Source organism: Hemitrygon akajei, chromosome 8 (assembly GCF_048418815.1).
Source record: "Hemitrygon akajei chromosome 8, sHemAka1.3, whole genome shotgun sequence".
NCBI lineage: Eukaryota > Metazoa > Chordata > Chondrichthyes > Myliobatiformes > Dasyatidae > Hemitrygon > Hemitrygon akajei.
The window spans coordinates 44927763-44951741 of NC_133131.1; the positions used below are offsets into that span (position 1 = coordinate 44927763).

The following is a 23979-nucleotide window of genomic DNA, read 5'->3' on the forward strand; positions in this document are numbered from 1 at the left end:
ACATTTGCCTAACAAGGTTCTTTGTAATTACTGATATGCTTTACCTTGCCTTCAGGGGAGGAAGAAGCCATTTTCCGTAGGAAATCTTGCTCTTTGGGGTCCGATGCATACTGTGCCAACTCATACAGAACATTAGTACGTGGAGGATTGGTAATATCCAGATAATACGACAGTGCTGTCCGGTATGTGGTCGGGCATGGGAATGGATGACTTTTATTGGACTCCTCTGGAACCATACAAACACAAATGAATAATAACAGCACATTCAGTCACAGCAGAACATTCATTGCAAAGAGAATTACCGTAGATTCCGGACTGCAGAGCGCACCTGATTAAAAGCCGCTGGCTCTAATTTTAGAAATAAAATCAATTTTTTACTTGTACAGGCCGCACCGGATTTTAGGCCGCACCGGATTTTCGGCCGCAGGTGTCCCACGTTGTAATATGAGATATTTACACAGAAAGATATTACACGTGAGGATTTTTTAACTTTTAATTAAATCCATATGGTAACAAACAAATATATATTGCAAATGCTTTTTTTTGAACCGTGCCTGTAATACGGCTACTTTTAAATATACATACGTATCGGTAACACAAATTACGTTGCATATACTTTTTTACTGAACAGCACGAACAACATTCCAATATCTCCTAGCGACTGGTAAAAATATATATACTGCAGCCTACCAGGAAAAGTTATTGATCGCCTTTAACTTAAAAGCAGCGTTTTCGCTCGGATCTAATGAGCTCGGCTAATGTGCTCGGGTCTGATGTGCTCGGGGTCTAATGAGCTCGGCTAATGTGCTCGGGTCTGATGAGCTCGCGTAACGCGATCGGGTCTAATGAGCTCGGCTAATGTGCTCGGGTCTGATGTGTTCGGGTCTAATGAGCTCGCGTAACGCGATCGGGTCTAATGAGCTCGGCTAATGTGCTCGGGTCTGATGTGTTCGGGTCTAATGAGCTCGCGTAACGCGATCGGGTCTAATCGGGTCTAATGAGCTCGGCTAATGTGCTCGGGTCTGATGAGCTCGCGTAACGCAATCGGGTCTAATGAGCTCGCGTAACGCGATCAGGTCTAATCGGGTCTAATGAGCTCGGCTAATGTGCTCGGGTCTGATGAGCTCGCATAACGCGATCGGGTCTAATCGGGTCTAATGAGCTCGGCTAATGTGCTCGGGTCTGATGAGCTCGGGTCTGATGAGCTCGCGTAACGCGATCGGGTCTAATCGGGTCTAATGAGCTCGGCTAATGTGCTCGGGTCTGATGAGCTCGCGTAACGCGATCGGGTCTAATCGGGTCTAATGAGCTCGGCTAATGTGCTCGGGGTCTGATGTGCTCGGGTCTGATGTGCTCGCGTAATGCCCCCCCCCTTCCCGTTTATCGCAAACCGGTATTTTTCCCACAAGACGCGGCGAAACCGGGTGTGACATCATAGCATCCCGGGATGTAGTACAGAAAACAAATATAGTTAAAACACTTCTAACTTTAACTAGAAAATGAATTACTAAGCGAAAATATTATAAACTAAGTAACTGCCATAAAGGCAGCACAATGCTTTCCTTCGAGTGTTTTCCATGTTGATGAGGGTGAGTACAAATGACTGATTTACAATAATTTAATTGTGAAAGTGCGCTTGATTTATCGTACAATTTCATTGGACCTCTGTGAACTACTCATCAATTTTATTGGTCTACTGTTACGAGGCAAAATGTTTACCAGGCGGCATGAAAAAAAACCATGTATTAGCCGCTCTGGATTAAAGGCCGCAGAGTTCAAAGCTGTTCAAAATGTGGGAAAAAAGTAGCGGCTTATAATCCGGAATCTACGGTAATTAAAAATGTGTATTTGGAGCATTCAATACGCACAACATACCTTAGTTAATTTAATTTTAATGAGCAGAAATCCAGTAAAATAAGAAATAAAAAGGTTGGGAATGTAAAAAAGATTTTATTTATTTATTTATTTGTTGTGTTTTTTTTTTTAAAGAGTCACTGCTGTTGGAAAAAGTATTGCAGTTAGCTATAGTTCTGTTGAAAACTCCAAGTTTTCAAAACTCACTGATTTTGAATTATTTTCCTAATCCCTCACATTGTGGTCAGGTCTGAAATTTCATGCTCAAATTACAATTAACTCAATGCTTACACAGCCAGTGGCTTTTACTGTGCCATATTCTGGTTACATTAAACATTAAAATATTAACAGTTAAAATTGGTTACACTATGTTTTAGTTAAATTGTCCCTTTCCCTCAGAAATTAACCAATTTTTCAATTTGAATAGGAGCCATTACAATACCGGTCACTCAACATTTATTAGTCATTTTTTCCTCCTACTTTTCCTTTTCTTACAATTACCTAATTATGAAGCTTACGTTACACTTACCATCAAGATTCTTTAAAGAAAATACTACATCCAATTCCGAGTTCAGCACTTTGCCAATTTCAGTGACAATTGTTGAATCGTTCGTGGGAACACTGCCACATGATCACCACTCTCATATCTACAACAGAAGGAAAGCAACCACAAATAAGTAAGAAACATAAGTGTAAATAACCATATACCTACTTAGCTGGCCTTAAAGGTCATGCTGGAACTAAACACAAATTGTTAATACACGGGTATCATGTTGATTTAAAGTAAATGAAAAAAAGATTAAAGGAAATATGAAGCAAGATCTAGAATGTCATGGGGTTTGAAACGTAATCCTTGAATGCGTGGTACAGACAGAAATCCTTACCACATTTAACAAGTGGCAAGACATAACTGGGTGATACACTGTGAAGAATTAATTGCGGCAAGACAGAAACAGATTGGGCAACTCTTTTGATTAGCAATGACAACAGTTACAATGGCCTTATTTGTCTGATAATTTTCTATGGTTTCTTAGCACAAACAAATTATGTAAAATGGCATGACAGACTATTTAAAAGGAATGTTTGGCAGGGAAAAAAAAATCATTATTTCTATGCTGTGGGGCTTTAAAACATCCCCCTCCACAACACAATTGCTGTACTCACAAATTGAATGTTGAATCTTATTGTAAGAAGGTTAAAGAGCAGGACTATGAAGTCTTGCAACAGCCATGCAAGGTTTTGGTGAGACATTAGAATTACAAGTTAGAGCACAGTTTTGGTTTGTATTAAGGAATAACATACTTGGAGAAGGTGCAAGCTACACTAGATAGATTCCAAGGATGAGGGCTTTGTATTATGAGGAAAGATCAACTTGAATAGGCCTTTACTCTGAGATTTAGATGAATGATCCAAGGGGAAGATGCTTCACTGGTGAAATCGCTATAACTAGGACACACAGAATAAAGGCACTTGTAATACTTAGCACATAAAACTTAGACATGGACTCAATCTTGTGAATCTTTAGAATTCTCCTCCTCATAGGGTTGTTGAATAGTCAAAGTTTCAGACTGCAGCTAAATCCAACATTAGAGAATGAGGCAGAAAAGCATAACAAGGAGGATGAGATTAGAATGATTGTATGGAAGATCCTATCAGGCTTGTGGAGCTAAAGAGGCTCCTCCTATTACAGTTCTTGTTTCATACAAAAGCAAAAGGGCACTAATATACTTGAAGTTGTCACATTACCTTATCTTTGACCCACTGACGTCCAGCTCCAGGTGCATGAGGTGCCGTTCTCCTCCTTTGTTCAGTTTTCGATTCAGTGTCACAGGTGCCAAAAATGGGTTCTTTGCATCAAAAGGCCTAAGGAGGACATGAAAACACTGATTAAAACCTGGGTTTAAGACGAACTTGATCAGATTTATTAGAGAAGAAAGGAAGCCAGGAAGATTGAATTTTCTAAATGCATCAGTCTGGCTACCTTCTGATATAAACAAAAAGGCTACTCACTCGCTTCTTCCTGCTATCAATAGTTTTTTTAGAATTCACTATGGCCATAAATTTTTAAACTGGCTTTAACTTTTCTTACAATCGCCTTAATGCTTTTTCATATGGATCTTATAATCTTACCCTCTTGAACCAAAAAAGGACAAAATTCTACTACATCAACCATCTCGATTTCACTACTCTTCTCTCCAATTCTAACCTCACTCCTTCTGAATGCACTGCTCTCCATCAGTTTATCTACTGATATCTTTTATAAACTCAGATCCTCACAGCTACCTGGACTCTACCTCTTCCCACCCTTCATTTGTAAAAATGCCACTCCTCCTCTCAATTCCTCCGTTTCTGCCACATCTGCTTTCAGGATGAGGTTCTTCATTCCAGAACTAATAAGATGTCCTCCTTCAAAAAAGGGGGCTTTCCTTCCTCCATCATCAATGTTACCATCACCCATATCTTTTCCATTTCGAACATGTCTGCCTTCACCCCATCCACCCATAACCCCACCGGGGATAGGGTTCCTCTTGACCTCACCTTCCACGCCCCCCACCCCCAGCTCCACGTCCATCACATAATTCTCTTCAACTTCCGCCATCTCCAGCAGGACCCCACCACCAAGCACATCCTTCCCTCCCCTAACTTTCTGCTTTGCCCAGGGATAGCTCCCCATGTGACTCCCTTATCCATTCATCCCTCCCCACTGATCTCCCTTCAGGCACTTATCCTTGAAAGCGGACCAAGTGCTACACCACCTTTCTCATTACCATTTGGGGCCCCAAAGAGTCCTTCCAGGTGAGATGACACTTCACCTGCGAGTCTGCTGAGGTCATCTGTGGTACCTGGTGCTCCAAGTGTGGCCTCATGTATAATCAGTGAAACTCGACGTAGATTGGGAGACTGCTTTGCTGAACACCTACGCTCCGTCCCCCCACCCCAGAAAAAGCTGGATTTCCCAGTGGCCACCCATTTGAATTCCACTTCCCATTCTGACATGTCAGTCCATGGCCTCCTCTACTGTTGTGATTAGGCCACTCTCAGGTTGAAGGAACAGTACCTTATATTCCGTCTGGGTAGCCTCCAACCTGATGGCATGAACATCGATTTCTCTAATTTCCACTAAATGCCCGCCACCCCCCCCCCCCCCGTTCACCATTCCCTTCCCTCACCATAGCATTACCTGACTGTCACCTCCCTCTCGTGCTCCTCTCTCTTCCATGGTCTTCTGTCTTCTCATATCAGATTCTGCCTTCTCCAGCCCTTTATCTCTTTCACCACCTTCCCAGCTCTTTACTTCACCCTCCCCCCTCTCCTGGTTTCACCTATCAACTACTACTTACTTCCTCTCCTCCCCCTACTTCCTTACTCTGACTTCTCATCTTTTCTATCCATTCCTGATGAAGGGTTTCAGCCCAAAATGTTGACTGTCTACACTTTTCCACAGATGCTGCCTGGCCTGCTGAATTCCTCCAGCATATTGTGTGTATTATTTTTATTTCCAGTATCTGCAGATTTTTTCTTTTGTGGGCAAAACAGATTATTCATCTTCCCTGTCCAGATCTGTCCCACTCTCCAGTTCATTGGCTACAGAACCAGTTTTCATTTTGTTCCCCTAAATGTGCATCCCACTGCCTTTAGAAAGCCCTTTTAAAAGCGATTCAAATATCTAATTTTCACTTTGGCATAGAAACCCATTGCAGATTCTGTTATTGCTTTCCTTTGTACTATCTGAATGAAATGATTTATAGGGATGGCAGACAAAACACTCGCACTGTACTTCCGTACATGTGACATTATAAATCAAATTACTATCATCCATCAACATCATTATTTGAAATTCTAGATTAAGGAGCAGAGCATCAGTTGAGATCATGACATAACACCCTGCATTGTTTGACTTGCAGATTAAGTAACCAGTGATTCGTTTATCAGGAATCTGCCAGTGTAATTCAATGACAGACCGAGTAAAATGGGTTTTCCATGCCTTCCAATTCAGCATCAAGATCTACAACACTACAAGACATCAAAGAGCAGGGGGAGACCAGATAGTTTATATAACTACGAGAGGTATAGCGTTAAAGGAGAGAGTGAGGAAGTTTCAAGGGGATATGTAGGGCAAGTTTTTCCTGTTACACAGAGTGCTGTAACACACTGACACAGGTGGTGGCGAAATGACATAAGATAAAGGCATTTTGGAAAGGCACATGAATTAGGGGAATATGGATCACGTGCAGGATTAATTTAATTTGGCATCGTGCTCGGAGCAGATACTGTGGGCCTTTCCTGGTGCTGTACTATTCTGTTCTATGTTCTAATATCCCAGTTCACAGAGACTTGAGGTTTAGCAGTTGACAACTTGTATAAGAAAAGCTGAAAGTGTGGATGGAGTTACATGTGTTTCCAGTGTGACTGAGATCTAAAGTTTGAAAATCCTGATACATAAACCGAGTACTTCACAATATCAAAAGTTGAGGTATATCAGACTGAATGTGCATTTTTGTAGAATCTCCAAAAGGCTTGAACACATTACACCAACAAAAGCATGCTGCAGTTACTTCTGCTATTTTACACAAAATCAAAAAATGTATTCTTACTTCCGTTTTGATGTCTTGACACCATACAAAATTTAATTTGAATCTTAAATAGTCTCAACCACTACATCATATTAACTTACTAGACAATAATTTTATGCTAAAATCAAGAAAAGTAAACACCAACTTAAAAGGACGTTAATGATATTAAGGGCTTAGGGTGCCTTTACATTCATTTGAACAAGGGCTTGGTTTACTTAATTTAGAAGATCATGCGGTGTATTGTACTCAGTATTGCATTAAATACTAGTATAGCTCATGTGTTCATCAAATAGGCTTGAACTAAATAAACCAAGTCAATGGGCCTAAGATTATCAGTTTTGTTTTTATGACTAAGACATGCATCCATGAACTTTATTCAGTTAAGCAAGGTGATCAGCTATCCACATTCCACAAATAGCTTCACACAGTTTTCATACTTCCAATTCAATAACTAACCAGGTGACTAGCCATCAACTTGCCCTTCAGAAACTATAGGAAGCAACATTTCCACCATGATTACTTTTAACGCTGATGCTCAAAAGACTGCATCTTCAGAGCCCTTACTCCAATCCCTATATATTCACAATGGCATGGCCAGATACTGCTCCAGATTCTATCTACAAGTATGCAGATGACATCACTGTGGTGGACTGAATCTCAAATCACATGGCAGGAAGGAGAAACAGCCAAGTGAAATGATGTCATGGCAATTCAATGTCAGCAAAATTAATGAGTTGGTCATTGAATTCAGAGAGGGGGCAGTGCTCATGTTCCGGCTTACATTAATGATATGAAGTCAAGAAGGTTGAGAGCTTCAAGTTCCTAACAGTGAGCATCACCAGTAGCCTGTCTTGGCCAAGGAAGTGCAGCCTCCATAATGATGCCCAGCTCCTTACTTTGAAACTTTGACTCCTGGTTTCAGTACCCCAGCCAATGGAACTATCACCCCCATACCTACCATATCAAATCTCAAGAATTTTCTGGATTCCAGTGAGATCATCTCTTATTTTCTGAGCAGGAGTATAGGGCCATTCTGCTTAAACTCGCATTATATGATAAACCATCTTCAGAATCAATCCAGAGTCTTCAGAGCTCACTCAATTGCCAGGAAGTGAAACCAAATCTGTGTACAATCTTTCAAATGTGGTCTCAGCAGGGCCCTACATAAATGGAGCAAGACACCCAAATTCGCTTGCAATAATGATCATTGTTTCAATGAATCAAGCAGTATCACAGCTCCTCTGAACACCAATACTTTTCAATCTTTCTACATGGAAAATGCACGTTTTCAAAGTGAATCACATTGAATTCCATCTGCCATGTCCTAACCCATTTACTTCACCTATCTACATCACCCCGAAGACACTATGCATCACACTCAGTCCACAGCTTTGAATCGGCAGCAAATATGGAACTCCTCAATTTTCTGACAGATTTTCAGCAGTCTAGATTTTTCTATGAAATAATGAGCAGATTTTTCTCAAAAAGGCAGCTATGGGCAAGAAGCATTGCCTGAAAAGTAAAAAGCTCAAAGTAAAGTTAACCTGCACAAAGAATAGAAAATAATAGAAAGGCAGAAGTGTGAATCAACCAGATTTCAACACTTACAAAACCCAGTCACATAAACATGAGTTTTGTTCGTGGGATGAAAACAGTTTATAAACTTTATAACCATAAAATTATTGTGTAATCACTTCTGTTGCAAGCTACAATCCAATATTTCCATGACTTGTTATATCAAATTAAGTCAGGTAACAACTGATGGACATAAGCAGGATTCATTGGGTATATTTAAAGTGGAGTACATACGTTCATAGAAAGGGTGTCAAAGTTTACAGGGAGGAAGGAGAATAAGGGTTGAGAGGGAAAATAAAATCAATCATGATCAAAAGGTGGAGTAGATAAGATGGGCTGAATGACCTAATTCTGCTCCTATGTCTTATGATCTTAAATCAACCAGTAATCTATTATTTGTACTTAACATAGGATAATTGTCAAAAACACTCACGGTTTCTGAATTTCATAAGATTTGAGACGTCCCATTTCTCCAGTGTAGACTGTATTCATGTTGATATCTTTATGCAGCACCAACTCATATTGACGAATACTGCAAAAAAAAGTGAGGTGATTTTATTAAATATTGCCTATTGCAACAAAGTTAAACAGATTACTTATATAATGACTTATATAAGGCATGCAAATATGCAATGGAAACATATGACATGTGTTACACGGGTGGAGAGAGTACAGTAAAGATACCTGTGCTTTAGCAGTTCTCTCTATCTCAAGATATTCTTTATAGTCCGGGCACTACTTCAGTTCAAAAAAAGAATCCACAAGTACATTACAGCTTGGTGTCAAGGATATAAGGACTTGCATAAAGGAAATAGAACACCTCAGGCAAGACAAATGATCTGACAGCACTGATGATCACAGCAACGATTGAGGCAGTGTTACAACTGCAGCTGACTAAGTCACCACCAAAAAGAACACAGCCAGAAGTCCCAAGCCAACTCTGCAGAAAGGAAATTGGATGGCAAGAGACTTATGGGTAATTACTTAGGGCAAGAACCAGCAATTCTTGTACGAAGAATGAGACTATGCACATATTTGTGCAAAGTAGAATACTGTGACTTAAGCTGACTACATAGACATACAATTTTGTATGTGTGAATATTTCAGCTTATTCAGACAATATGGAAATGTAATAGAGGAACAGTGAAAATTGATGGTAATGGTGAAATGATAAAACATTCACAAAAAGGCAATGCAGGCGCCGACAAAGCCATTTTAATTGGAAAAAAGTGTTCAAAAAAATACAAATGATCAAATCCTCCCTGGAAAGATGATTTGTTTAGTGGTGTGCAAAGCTTGCAGATCATTTTAATCAAAAGCCCTCAAATTATAGAGTACAGATTTGCAACAAGAATTCAAAAGATGAGACCAGTAGCTAGTGTATTGTCTGAGCAACACTAATGGTAGTATTAATAACATAAACCTGTCACTTTATGAGAACACACATGGAATAGCAAACTTGTTTAAAATAGCTCAACCAATAAACAAATTTTATCATAGTTACTGATTGCACAGAATCATTGAGTCCCACATTTGACCACGCTAATATCATTGCCTAACACATTTTGTACAGGTCACAAATATGATAGTGCTTAAAACAACAAAGCTGCAGGCTTAAAAGCAGAATATGACATCCATGGGCAAGATTGACATAAGCTGTTGTTGGATGTACAGGTCATCCTAAGACAAGGACATCTACTCTTGAACTATTCACAACCCAAGCTGTCTTCAAAACGCAAATGCAGCCATGAATCACATTCACAGGTGGCAGTGCGATGGTGCGCAAATCCAAACTGCTGGTCCAAAATGCTTATACAGTATGTATGGGCTGTACACAAGTTGGGCATTTGTAACCTAGGGAGGACTTACAGCAGGAGCTTTCTACGTTTGTCAGTTCAAACAAAGAAAGGGCACTTCTATACAAGCTTAGAACAAAAATAGCTAGCCAAAGTTATGGTGGCACTTCCTTCACAAAATAAGTGTTTGCAATAAAGTCATATTGTACTGAAGCTAGTGAGAACAATGGTGCTTCTAACAAAGTTGAGAAACAGAACTTGGCAACAAATAATTAGAAATAAATAATATCGTGAACTTGAAGTTCATTTGGATGCTGAAAACTTGATAGATGAGACTTTTACTAAGGTGCTACTGCCCAGAGTGCAGTAGATAGACCACCACCAGAAGTAAGGAAGGGTGTGGTAAGAGTTAGTGCAGGGTCCCCTGTGGCCATTCCCCTCAGCAACAAGTATATCCTTATGGATACTGCTGGGGAGAAGACTTACCAGCACACATCAGCAGCAGCCAGGCCAGCGGGACTATGGTCAGAATCAGAATCAGGTTTATTAGTGCTGACATGTGACATGAAATTTGTCAGTTCTGAGGGTCAGCAGGGAAGAGAAAAGTCAGGCAGAGCAATACAGATAGGAGACTCAATAGTTAGGATGAACAGCAGAGTCTAGCTAGAGGATAGTGTGTTGCCTCCCAGGTGACAGGTTCCAGGAAGTCTCAGAGCAGATGCAGAAGATTTTCAAGAGGGAGGGTGAGCAGCCAGAGATTGTGGTACACATTGACATAGGCAGAAAGGGGGAAGAGGTTCTGCACAGTGAGTACAGAGTGTAGGGAAGAGGGTGAAAAGCAGGACAAGATAGTTATCTCTGGATTACTCCCAATACCACATGCCAGTTAGGACAGGAATAGGGTGATATTACAAAATGAGTTGATACAGAAATGGTGTGGAGGGAAGGATAATTGGGATCTCTTCTGGAGAAGGTATGACCTGTACAAAAAGGATGGGTTACACCTAAACAAAAGGAAGACCAATATTCTTGCAGGCAGATTTGCTAGAGAAGTTGGAGAGGGTTGAAACTAAATTTGCATGAGGATGGAAACTAGAGTGATAGAGCTGAGAATTGGTTTACAAGTCAATGTAGTGTGTAGTGACACTGAGGAAGGAGAGGGATACGATGGAGCAAAATTTCAGTCAATAGGATGAGTTAAGTTAGCCGGCTGGCGGTATAGTGGCATCAGCGCAGGACTATGGAGCGAAGGCTCCCGAGTTCAAATCCAGCCAGCCCCCTTGCACACCTTCCATCCATGGAAAAATCAGTAACATTAAGAATTGGCCTAATACAATGCTTAGTTGGAGACTCACCTGGAATCATCGCCAGTGGCTTCCACTCCAAAGTGCTCACATACCGCTGGCCAGAACTGTTCCCGCCACATGATGAAATCCTCCTCTAGGCTAAGAGATTTCAAAATAAATCCCAGAGATATTACAAATCAAAGCCAAAGTTCAATTAAAACTTTAGAATTTAGACAAGATGACATGGTATGTCCCAAATAAATGCCATGCTGTGTAATACATTATAGTTTTGCAGTTATCTAGTAGTGGGAAGAATACAAAAGGAAAAAAATGGCAGATGCCTGAATTTCAGAGCATGAACCTTACTATCCTCTCTTTGGTATTCAAGAATGAAGTATTAAATCCCTGTACCTTTTCTTGCCTTCCAATCAAGTTTTTCCAGCCAAATTTGATAAATCAATGTTTGCACCTGAAAAGTCAGCTTCATTCACTGGTTTTGAATAGAAATGGAATCAAGCCAAGTGTGAAATAGTAAGAATGAAAATACTACGAGATAGGGAGGAAGGAACTGTGCCAGCTGAACCTCGTTTTTACCCACGAGTCAACAAGCCACAAAAGATCATAGCAGAAGGAAGTCATTTGATGCAACTTCTGATTCAACATTAAAGGTCTGCTTGTTCAAAAGAATCAACAGCTCAACTATTTAGACTTCATTGCTTAGTCTTTGCTTAAGGACTTATCACTGCTTTACTGAAAGGAACAAATTAACACAATTGCATAAGTCTTACAAGTTCAAACCACTGGATTTGGCTTTGTAAGAGTTTTTCCATGTTGCGAGATATTTTAAAAATAACAATACCTAAAATGTTGAGTTCCTGTCTCCAAACATATACAGTAGCATTCAATGATTAAAATCTTGAATACGGAGCAATACCATAAACAAGTGGCCAGATGTTCAACTGAGCCAATCAAATGTGCTGCTCTTAAAGAAGAGCATTGTCTGTGAACATCAAGTCATAAAAAGCTTCTTGTGCAATTACACTCACTTGCCATCATCATCTCCCAGACCGAGCTCAAAGATCCTTTCTGCTCCCAACTGCTCCATTCTTTTGTTTACATACTTTCCCATTGCATTAAAGTGTTCATAAGTTTTATTTCCAAGTCCAAAGACCTTTGAGAAAAACAAATTTAATTTTTTTCCATCCAGATAACTCTGAATATCTAATTCAATAATATACGTTGACAACAGATCATTGATAAAATACATTTTAAAGAGTACATTATCAATTTACTTATGAATCTGTCTGCTTCTGGAGCAACAGTTACATATAAATTATGAAGATAAGGAACTTGAACCACTGTAATCACAAAATATGACTAAAGCAATTAACCTCAATTCAATATTTCAATTTAATCTAAATCAAATTTTCTTTAACTATTATTGTGACTGACTCAGAAGTTTAAATGTAAGACACAACTTTCTCATAAAAGACAACTCTCCTTGATAAATTACTTTAAATGATGGTTTAAACCATACCACATAATTACTATCAATACTTTGCCCAGTACTAAAATTGAACAATCTGGCCACAAATTAAATTTATTCTTTTTTTTACAGCAGTGAAACATTAGTAGTCTTCTAATCCCCCAGCACCTAGTTTCAGAGCCTCAGACCACCTTTCTATGTTCCTTTTTCTCCCCCACAGGCAAAGTTATTTCATTGAACCAATTAATTTTTCCATTAAATAGGCTTAAGATTTCATGTCTTTTTATTCAATATTGTTTAAACACATAAATACATTAAAATCATCTGATTAGGGCATGGTAGAAAGCTTTATAAAATCCCAAATGACTTCCTACCCCACAATACGTACTGCATATTTTACACCAGAGAGATCTGTCTCAGTTTCCTGCAACCAGTCATAGAAGTCTTGTGCATTGTCAGTGGGATCTCCTTCTCCATACGTAGCCAAACAGAAGACTGCCAAGGAGTTTTCTAGTTCAGTAAGTCGACTTAATTCAGACTGAAAGGAATAGAAAATTTCATCCCAACATCAATTGTGTAATACAACCAATTGCAAGTGCATCCTTAATAAATTCAGGACTATATAATGCTATTTTATAACCACTAGATTAATAATGAAATACAACTCCTGCTATAATTGGTAAGAGGCAATGTCTCACAAGCACCAAATAACCACATTATCTTCAAATGGACTAAATAAGAGCAAAATGCAGTTAAACTTCCCTTTTATAATATATTGTGAATTTTCCCCACTACTTGAATACATCATAACAAAGGAAAATATTTATTTATTAAATCACAATCTAAAAGGCACTTTGTGGATTTTGCTACTTGGAAATTGCCTACCATATTTCTTACAAATGACATAACTTCAGAAATATTCATTTGTTATTAGCTGCTATATTTTTTTGAACTCCAGCTTTGAAAAAACCCTTGAACCGCAATGAATTTCTTCTTATTCTGATGTGATTGAACCTCTACACACAATATGCCTAATCTACTAGACTGTGAAGCATAAATCAAGTGTCCTGGAAAGGGACTTGAACCAACACTTAAAAAGCTGTTAACATGGTTTATCCCCCTTCAATAGGTTCAAGTCTTCACAATCTGAATAAAGCCCAACTTTGTTGCTTACTGGTTTGCCCTCTTTAGCTTTTACGTATTGAATAGTTTGAAGTGGGCTTTATTTAAATACTTTACTTTTATTGTCACCAAACAATTGATACTAGAGCGTACAATCATCACAGTGATATTTGATTCTGTGGTTCGTGCTCCCTGAAGTACAAATCGAAGTAAATATAATAAAAATTTAAATTATAAATCATGATTAGAAAATAGAAAAGGGAAAGTAAGGTAGTGCAAGTCAGGTCCGGATATTTGGAAGGTACGGCCCAGATGCGGGTCAGGATCCCTTCAGCAGTCTTATCACAGTTGGAAAGAAGCTGTTCCCAAATCTGGCCGTACAAATCTTCAAGCTCCTGAACCTTCTCCCGGAGGGAAGAGGGACAAAAAGTGTGTTGGCTGGGTGGGTAGTGTCCTTGATTATCCTGGCAGCACTGCTCCAACAGCATGCGGTGTAAAGTGAGTCCAAGGATCGAAGGTTGGTTTGTGTGATGTGCTGGGCTGTGTTCACGATCTTCTGCACTTCTTCCGGTCTTGGACAGGACAACTTCCACACCAGGTTGTGATGCACCCTAGAAGAATGCTTTCTACTGTGCACCTATAAAAATTAGTGACGGGACAGGCCAAATTTCTTCAGCTTTCTCAGGAAGTAAAGGCGCTGGTGGGCCTTCTTGGTAGTGGACTCTGCTTGGTTAGACCAAGTCAGATCATTTGTGATATTCACCCCGAGGAACTTAAAGCTTTTGACCTGTTCCACCTGCGCACCACCGATGTAGGAGTGCAGTCCGCTACTCCTTCTGAAGTCAACAACCAATTCCTTCGTCTTGCTGACGCTGAGGGATAAGTTATTGTCTTCGCACCATGCCACCAGGTTCTAATTTCCTCTCTGTACTCAGACTCATTATTACGCAAGATATGGCCTACAATTGTGGTGTCATCAGCAAACTTACATATTGAGTTCGATGGAAACTTGGCTACACAATCATGGGTGTACAGTGAGTACAGCAGGGGGCTGAGTACACAGCCTTGTGGAGCACAGGTGCTCAGAGTGATTGTAAAGGAGAGCTTGTCCCCTATCTTTACAGCCTGGGTCCTGTCTATAAGGAAGTTGAAAATCCAGCTGCAAATCTGAGTGCTAAGACCCAGGTTCCAGAGCTTAGGAATCAGTTTATTTGGAATGATGGTATTAAAGGCAGAGCTGTAGTCAATGAATAGGAGCCTTACATATTCGTCTTTATTCTCCAGGTGTTCTAAGGAGGAATAATGAGTTTACTTAAGAAGAGAATGAGGATTTGAGGGGAAAGATTTTCTTGAGTGATTGATATCTGTAACGAGAAGTAACCACTATGTTTAAGAGCCATTTAGAAAGGCATTCAAGTAGGCAAGGCATACAGTATACAGTCCTAATGCAGACTGATGGGATTAGTGTAGATGGACATAAAGGTCATCACAGATATGATAGTGTAAAGGGCATGTCACTGTACTGCACGGCTCTGTGACTTCTTAATTCAGACTGTGGAAGTCAGGCTGAAATCAGCGTGACACTTAGTAGTTAAACAAACTGAAAAAAAACCAAAATGCAACATGTATGCCAGTTCAAAACACTAAATATTTTAATTCCTACATTTCACTATGGTGCACCAATTAGTCAGTGCACCTACAAAAGTATAGGAGGATATACTACTGAGTTTGGAATGAGCAAATCCCAATTTCTTAAAGAAATCATTCGTAGTAGGGCTGGCCTATTACTGGTTGCCCTTTTACTGGCTAACTTGGCCATTTCAGGTGACTGTTAAAAACCATACTGCTGAATGCTTTGGATCACAAATAGGCCAGACAATCCTTTTCTCTGAAAGTCAGTATACTAGATGGATTAGGCACTACTGCCAATCCCTTTTGGCCTTCCCTTGAACAACATTGGTGGCGTGGAGAGGAGAGACTTGCAGCTTGGACAACTGCCGGTCTTCCATAAAACAAAAACCTTGCCCAGGCTTGCGCCCTGGAAACTTTCCCAGGTGCAAATCCATGGTCCATCGAGACTAACGGAGGCCTACACTACACTACTGCCAATGCTAGCTTTTTATTCCCGATTTATCCAATTATTTAAAATTTCCTATCTACCCTGGTAAATCTGACTTCTCAGGGCTCAAAATTATTATTGAACATTCTATTTGCTGATAATTATCGTTATGTTGTCAGTTTGCTTACAAATTCCTGTTTTTTTCAATAGAGCCACATAGCAATAATGCAGCCATATATATATAAGCTGTCAGGCAATCACAGCAGATCTTCTTTATCTATTCAGTCTGCTCTGCCCACACACCTGAAGTACAGCTCTATGTAGACCTAGCCCCATTACCCTTTACTTCAGGGTTATAAGCATGTTTCATTGTGGGTGGAAACAAGAGACAAACCAGTGGAAAATAAGCAGATTGAGGAGATAACTCAGATCTCCGATTTTATATTCATAATCAAAATGTGTGCTCTGGTAATGGATTATTTTTCCACAGCACTCCCAGGATGGTCAACTTCTTAATACTATTCCCCAATTCAAATCCATCTCCTTCCCATAATCCTGAATTCACTAGAATCCTAAAATTTCATCTCTCCTTTTATGCCATGTGAATATTGCCAATAGTTGCTTATCTAGTTATTTTTCTAAACTCTATGATGCAATTTGTTCTCTCTAAACATTTGTAGGAGAAAAGAAATAGACCTGTGTTCCATTTATGCCACATTCAAGATGGAGGTTTGTAACCAAATATTTCTGAAATACCAGCACCACTGCAATGCCAGAAATGCAACTGGCAATCTGTGCTCATTGCAACCCTATAAATTATCATGAGACAATGCTCAAACTTAAGAAATGATAACTCAGGGAATAAATATTAATCAAGATGCAGGGGGAATTCTCAACCCTGGTTACAATCAAACAGCATAGTGCAGGTAGGGTTTAATTTATTGCTCCAGTCTTAGATGGCACCTCTAACCATACAGTTCCCTTTGCAGAATGTTATAGAAACAGACCGTTCAACCCAATCAGCTTGTGGTGTTAATGTTACATGAACGTGTTCCATCATCTTTACATTCCTGTCTGTTCATATCTTCATCCATTTTACTTTTGAGGCATCTCATCTAACCACCCAGCAACACACAAAGTGTTGGAGGAACTCAGGGTGGGGGGGGGGGGGGGGGGGGGGGCAGGCAGCATTTATGGAGGGAAATGGACAATCAATGTTTTGTGTCGGGGACCCTCATTCAGCTAGCCACCAAGTATTTTTGTATTGAGTGCTCTATTCTAGCAATTTTTGGTTTTCAAAGAGTACTATTCTTCTAAATAAATAGTGCAAGGTAAAAAAGGAAATTATTTCCACTGGTGCAGATAAACAGTACAACTAGGTATTTTAGTAGTGACAATTAGCTGCAAGTCAGCAGACAAAAAGGTAGTTGGAAATTCAAATATTCTGGAAAAAGTCTCTGAAAACATTAAAAAGAATCAATCAATGACTATTTTTGTTATGGCAATGGTAATAAAATCAAGGCAAATTGTTGACTTGTAATCAAACTCTACTATTATGAACTGCGAAGCCAACACAAAAGGATGAATGCTCTACATGCCTGTTGCTATGTTTTTCATCACAACGCACTAATCAATTTTGTATAATGATCTAGGGTTCCACCAGTTACCATGCTAATACAAAAACACCTGCTATAAGAACTAGGCTCCACCCAAGTTATTCTTCTCTCCCTTGTCCACATAATGGGTAGATTTTTACCTGGAACTTGCCATTCTGGTTTCTTTCGACAAAGAAACAAAACTATTGCTGAAGACTCTGAAGTTGAGGCAAGATTTTTTTTTTTTTTTTTAAAAGCCCAGAGTGGTAGAATTTAGTAGCCTTTTAGATCAGAATTAGATTTATTATCACCAGCATTTATCATGTCAACTTAGCAGTAACAGTTCAATGCAATACATAATATAGAAATATATGATTAGTAAGTAAATCAATTACAGTATACATATACTGAGTCAATTAAAAATCATGCAAAAGCAGAAATAATCTATATTTTAAAAGTGAGGTAGTGTTCACAGGTTCAATGTCCATTTAGAAATTGGATGGCAGAGGGGAAGAAGTTGTTCCTGAATCATTGAGTGTGTGCCTTCAGGGTTCTGTACCTCCTACTCAATGGTAACAGTGAGAAAAGGGTATTCCCTGGGTGCTGGAGGCCTTTAATAATAGACACTGCCTTTTCTAAGACACCGCTCCTCGAAGATGTCCTGGGTACTTTGTAAGCAAGTATCCAAGATGGAGCCAACTAAATTTACAACCCTCTGCAGCTTCTTTCTGTCAAATGTAAGAATGCTGCCAATGACAATACAGCCAATTACCTTTGAATTTCACTTATACTATTTTCCACACACATTTCAAATTCAATTGAATGAAGGCAAACTCATTTGTTCACAATCTTAAATTCATTTAACCTCAAGCAGAACTTGATTATCGACTCCCACCTCTTATTTAGCTGCCAAATTCTCACCCCTTATAACAGTTCCATTTAACTGCCAAATTTCGCAATCCTGCATAAGTCACGTTCAAATATCCTATACTGCTGTCACTCTGAACAAAGAAAATCTTATAATTTACAAAGAACATAGGCTTCCTCAATTTCCAGGCTAAAAACCTTCCCTTCACACTTCCTTAATCCTATCTGTAAATATACAGTTCCAAGTTAGAGAGTGCCATGCCAATAGAAATAGGACAAAGAAAATCCAGACAATCTCAATTTCTATAGCCCGAGCCTTAGCCCTTGCAATCATTCCCAGCAGCCAAGTACTGCATACATCTTGCAGATAAAAGGTCACCATGAACTCTTTCCATAGCCCTGGACCTAAAGAACATTTCCACCACAGCACTGTTTTCAGTGCAGATAACCAGTTAAATAATACAATCATGAACATACAGTATATAACATAAGAAATAGGAAGAATAGGCCTGCTCCAATATTCATGGCTGATCTGGCCGTGGACTCAACTCCACCTATCTGCCAAAATCTTTAATTCCTCTTCTATGCAAAAAGGTCTAACCATGTCTTAAATATGTTTAATGAGATTGCCTCTTCTGGTCCCTGGAACTCTTTATTCAATTAGAGTCACAGAGCATTACAGAATGGAATGCTCTTTGGTCCAACTTATCCATGCCAACCAAGATGTCCATCTTAGCTAGTTCATTTACCCCCATTCCTCTATATCTAAACCATGTACCTAAATCTTTGAAATGTTCCTCTGGCCTATTGAGGCATGTTAGAATAAGAATAAACTGTTCCTCTGTAATCAGGCTCGCTGACGTTATCATCCAAGACAGGAAAAGTCTGGGAAGCTATGTTTTCTGTAAACTTTCTGTCACACAGACCAACATGCATGGAGCTGCAGAACATTAGTATATCTGACGTGTAGGCAGCTCTGGATGGAGGTAGTACTGTACCTTTGATGTCTGGCAGCTGCACTCACCTTGTATGGTGGATGGGCATCACTGGTCCTCATCCATCTCCTAAATCTCTCATGTCTGCTTCCAAGTGGCACACTCCAGTGCACCACTTCAGCTGGCAGGCGTGGTGTTAACCAAGACACCAATGAGCAAAGGACCTCGTCGACAAAGTCATCGGCCAGGACGAATGAGCCCCATGAAGGACCACAACGGCTACGTGTTCAATACCAGGGTAAGCCACCGAGTTGGAGGACATTTGCTGCAGTCTGGCCTGGAGAGGGATGGGCACCGCCAAGCCTCACTAGCTCAAGACATGCTAAAGTGTCCCTACGACTCATAGGTAGGTTCAGGGATCCCAATCAAACCAAAGTGTGTCTCTCTGTAAGCATATTATCAAGCCACTCTCTTCCTTAAGGCTGTGGATCATAGAGCTTCCCCATGAACTTTTTGGAAGAAGACAGAGCACACTTCAATCCACTCCACGGTGGGGACCCTGAGTTGGAAGCTACTCTGGAGGATTCAGAAGCAGAGAGCGCTGCTTCTCAATTCCTCAACTCTTAGGGTTCCTCTCACATCCACACCCAATAAATTTATAGATGGCATTTGAGCTATGCCTAGCCACACAGTCACAGGTATAGAGAGGGTAGAGCAATGGGCTAAGCACACATCCCTGAGGAGTGCCAGTGTTGATTGTTAATTCCATGTGTCTCCCCCCCCCCCCACCCCCCAATGACATCTCCTCTGTGCTGACAATGAACACTGGCATACTTCAAGGATGCATACTTAGCCAGCTGCTCTACTCTACACCCACAACTATGTTGCTAGGCACAGCTCAAATGCCATCAATAAATTTGCTGATGACATCACCATTGTTGGGAGAATTTCAAATGGTGACAAGAAGACGTACAAGAGTGAGATAGATTAGCTATTTGAGTGGTGTTGAAATACAACCTTGCTCTCCATGGTACATCTGCAGAAGTTTCTGCGAGTCTGGTGACTTACCAAGTCTCTTCAAAATTCTAATGAAATACAGCCATTGTCATGTAACTGCATCAATATGTTGAGCCCAGGATAGATCTTCAGAGATGCTGACACCCAGGAACATGAATCTATTCACCCTTTCAACTTCTGATCCTATGATGTGTTCCCTTGACTTCCCCTTCTTTAAATCCACAATCAATTCCTTGATCTTCCTGACAGTGAGTGCAAGGTCACACTGCAACCACCTCTAAAAGCAGGTGTGGCAACTCATACTCCTGTAGAAAAGCTACATCTACCATTGATCATGACAAGGTATTGCAAGGCGTTAACATAACACAATACTCTTCACACTGCTCATGTTGAGATGCCAGTTTTATACCTATAGTTATTGGAGTTCAGGGTTCGTAACTATAGACCATTCTCAATCAGCCTGTGCCCTGGTAAACTACATCGCTGTTTTCTCCAGGGTATGCTGGTAGTGTCACTACCAAAGTGATCAACCAAAGCCCACTCGTTTCAAAAGCAGATTCTGAATAAGGACTACATGCAACAATCACTGCTGTGGCTTTCCATTCCTGTTCCTTCTATTTGGTCACACACAGAAATTGCTTTACATCTGTCTCCACCACATCTGCAGTCGGTACATTCCAACCCATCGTTCTACACTACCCCCAAAAGTTTTGTCCACCATTCAATCCTTTTCAATTTTGTGTTATACCTATGACCTCTGGTCCTCAGCTGTTCTACTAAGGAAAAACCTGTCACTATGCACCTGTTTTGATTTTTTTTGTACTTTATATCAAACTTCCTCTTAGCCTCTTTCAAGAGTTATTTTCAAAGTTCTCTAAAAAAGTTACTTTTTCCAAGTTGGCAATATTCTTTGAAATTTTCTCTATACCTCATTGTCCACATCTTTCCTGTTGCACCATTATAACTGTTACACAGTTCAGGTATGATCTTTCTATTCAATGTCTTGGCGAAAAAGGGAAACAAGCAACAATCCTTGGTAACTACCTCTTTGCCGTGGCCTGCTATCTTTAACATCCGATTCTTTTCTCAACATTTTTCAGAATCCTTCAACAGGATACATTTCTCTGTATTGTTTGCTATCTACAAACACAATATCATACTTCTCCATACTGAATTGCATTTGGCAGTTTTCAGCCTACCTCATCAGTTTATCAATATCCTCCTTCAGTCTATCACTTTCTCCCACACATCTTTTTCAGCAGCTTCAAGAAGATTTTTTAAGCATGTCCCCTACAATTGTGTAATACATGAAAAACTGAAGCTGGCACTGAGCACAAGGACAAATGATTGTAATTATTTTCCCAGTGATATGCTCTACAGGGAAATGCCAAGTTCCATCCTCAATAACACACTCAAATGCAAAACCACGCTAAGTAATAAAACTAAATGAAGAATGGAGATGATGAATTTATTTTTAAAAATACAGATATTCACGCTGCTACAGGAGGATCCAATCCCTAAGAACCTGAGGACAGATTCAAAACTTGTCAGGTTACATTTTAAATTGCTAGCTAATTAAACGGGTAATGTTTTGGGTGGAATAATGCTTAAATGTTAAAACTCTCAAATAATTGCAGTCCTGATTGTTTTTTCTTTGATAGCAGTCAGAGTAAACTATTTCTAATGTAACACTCACCCAACAGGCTGGTATATGTCTAGGGGAAAAGGAGATCCAGCCACACACCAACCCCACCTCCTGTACACGCAGATGCTGTGGGAATCAAGTTTATGCCACGCGCACACACACAGTATCAAACACACACCAGATACCGTTATGAAATACACTTTAAAGATTTTACTAAAACTAAAAGAGTACTATGCAATACAATATATATGAAAGAAAAGAAAAAGTAAAAGGCGCCAACTTATCAAAGTTCAGTCAGTTTAATGCACATCGTTGGAGCTCAACCATCGAACCATTCAACCCCTCGTCACTTTCCTCCGACCTCCACGTCCTCGCACCTGGGACCACACCCGGTGGTCAACCAAGCAGTGCAGCGCACGTCCACCTTCCTCGGTGTCTTCTTCCCGACTCCCCTGAAAAAACCGCGAAAACCCCCAAGCTTCCAGCCTCACCAGACAAAATAACATTCCCCATTGGTTAACAAATGAATACAATCCCCACATCAGCAAGTCTAAAGCTAAACAACTGCGAGAGAAACACTGATCAGACAAAGAAGCATTCCTACTCTTAACAAACCAAAGAAGCCATTTTGAGTAACATACACAGGACATTGTACACTAATTACAGTGGATTCCAGTTAATTGGGGCAGCTGCTTATTTGGGACAACAACTAAAGAACAAAAACTAATTGAGAAATAGCCCGAATTAACTTCCATGAGGAAATCTGCAAATGCTGGAAATTCAAGCAACGCACACAAAATGCTGACTAACGGTCTTGAAGGGTCTCAGCCCGAAACGTCGACAGCACTTCTCCCTATAGATGCTGACTGACCTGCTGCGTTCCACCGAATTAACTTCATTTATTTGAGACACTATGCCACTTAATTGGGGCAGGAGACTGTTGTTGAACAGTTTCTAACTAGTGTCAGACCCATACACTTGTGTGGCCGTTAGATACTACATTGTGCTTAAAGCAAACAGTTTTTAAATAGCGTAGTTGTGTGTGCTTGTGTTCAAAAAGCAGTGATTTTTGCCACTAATTTGTAGCAAGACAATTCAGAACTGTTATGCTCACTGTGGAGAAACATTCACTTGGAGATGCCAGAAATGGCTGAGAGTGAAAATGAAACAACCTAACTGCTTCAAGTTAGGAACTCAAAGAATTTGAAGATATCGACAATCATCTTAAATGTTACAATGCAAATGAAGACTTGGAGAATACAATTCTTGATAACGTTGTACAAAGGCAGTCTATTTTCTACACTAGGTGTCTGTGCTGATCGTGTTCATTTACAGTCAATTAAAAGAACGCAGCAGCATTGATAACTATTAGGAACTAATAGTTTTATAGTACTGCAGTAGTATTGATAGTGTTCTAATTTGTTCTGTATTTCATCAAATACATAATTTGTTACTCAGTTAAATGGTAGTTTGTCTTTTTTTTAATATACATTTTTAAATTATTTCAATATGGGTTCAACTAATTGGGAGACATTGGGACAAAAATGTACTGGTCCCAATGTCTCCCAATTAACTGGAATCCACTGTATTTGCACTTGCTCAATTTAAAACTGCTCAACATTGATTATTTTTACTTTGGATATTCATGAAGATTTTGTCAGGGCAAATCTTGCAATGTTTTCTATCCATTTTTTTGCTGCTACTTTGTTCCTTTCTGCCTGCCTCTTTGCAAGGGGGTCCAATATTGTAAATATGGAAGTCCTTCCCTTCCCAAAAGATTGACTAGTTGGCAAATTTAATTTGGTTTCCTCAGTTTAGAGTTAGGGCTTCCCATCGTTGACTAGAAAACTTTGTACTAACCATATCGTACTCCTCTGGATCAGTGGCCATCCCCCGCATTCCATAACGTTGAGCATCTTTAGCAAGTCGGTTGGCAAACTCTTCTGCTGTTCCTGTTTGAGATCCATAAAATACAACTATGCTTTTTCCCTGCAAAGAAGAATAGAATACAGGCAAAAGAAAAAAAATGTTTAAGAGGTCTGAATATAGTATTTGACATATGAAGCCTCTAGGATAGTCTTCACATGTACATATAAAGGGACTTAACAGAAGTATTCAGCCCCCCCACAACTATTTTCACATTTTATTGTCTCTTTCTAAATTTAAAT

The 23979-nt window shown here is 39.8% G+C and overlaps 1 protein-coding gene across 1 annotated transcript in view; it reads right to left on the reverse strand.

The window, feature by feature from the left end:
* The window catches only part of LOC140731851 (NADPH--cytochrome P450 reductase-like), a 92578-nt gene that overhangs the window by 18105 nt on the left and 50494 nt on the right, over nt 1-23979 (reverse strand). The window contains 9 exon segments of the mRNA XM_073053767.1: nt 45-226; nt 2384-2467; nt 2470-2501; nt 3601-3717; nt 8437-8535; nt 11155-11244; nt 12132-12256; nt 12960-13109; nt 23672-23800. Of these exon segments, the coding sequence (XP_072909868.1) occupies nt 45-226; nt 2384-2467; nt 2470-2501; nt 3601-3717; nt 8437-8535; nt 11155-11244; nt 12132-12256; nt 12960-13109; nt 23672-23800 (1008 nt within the window).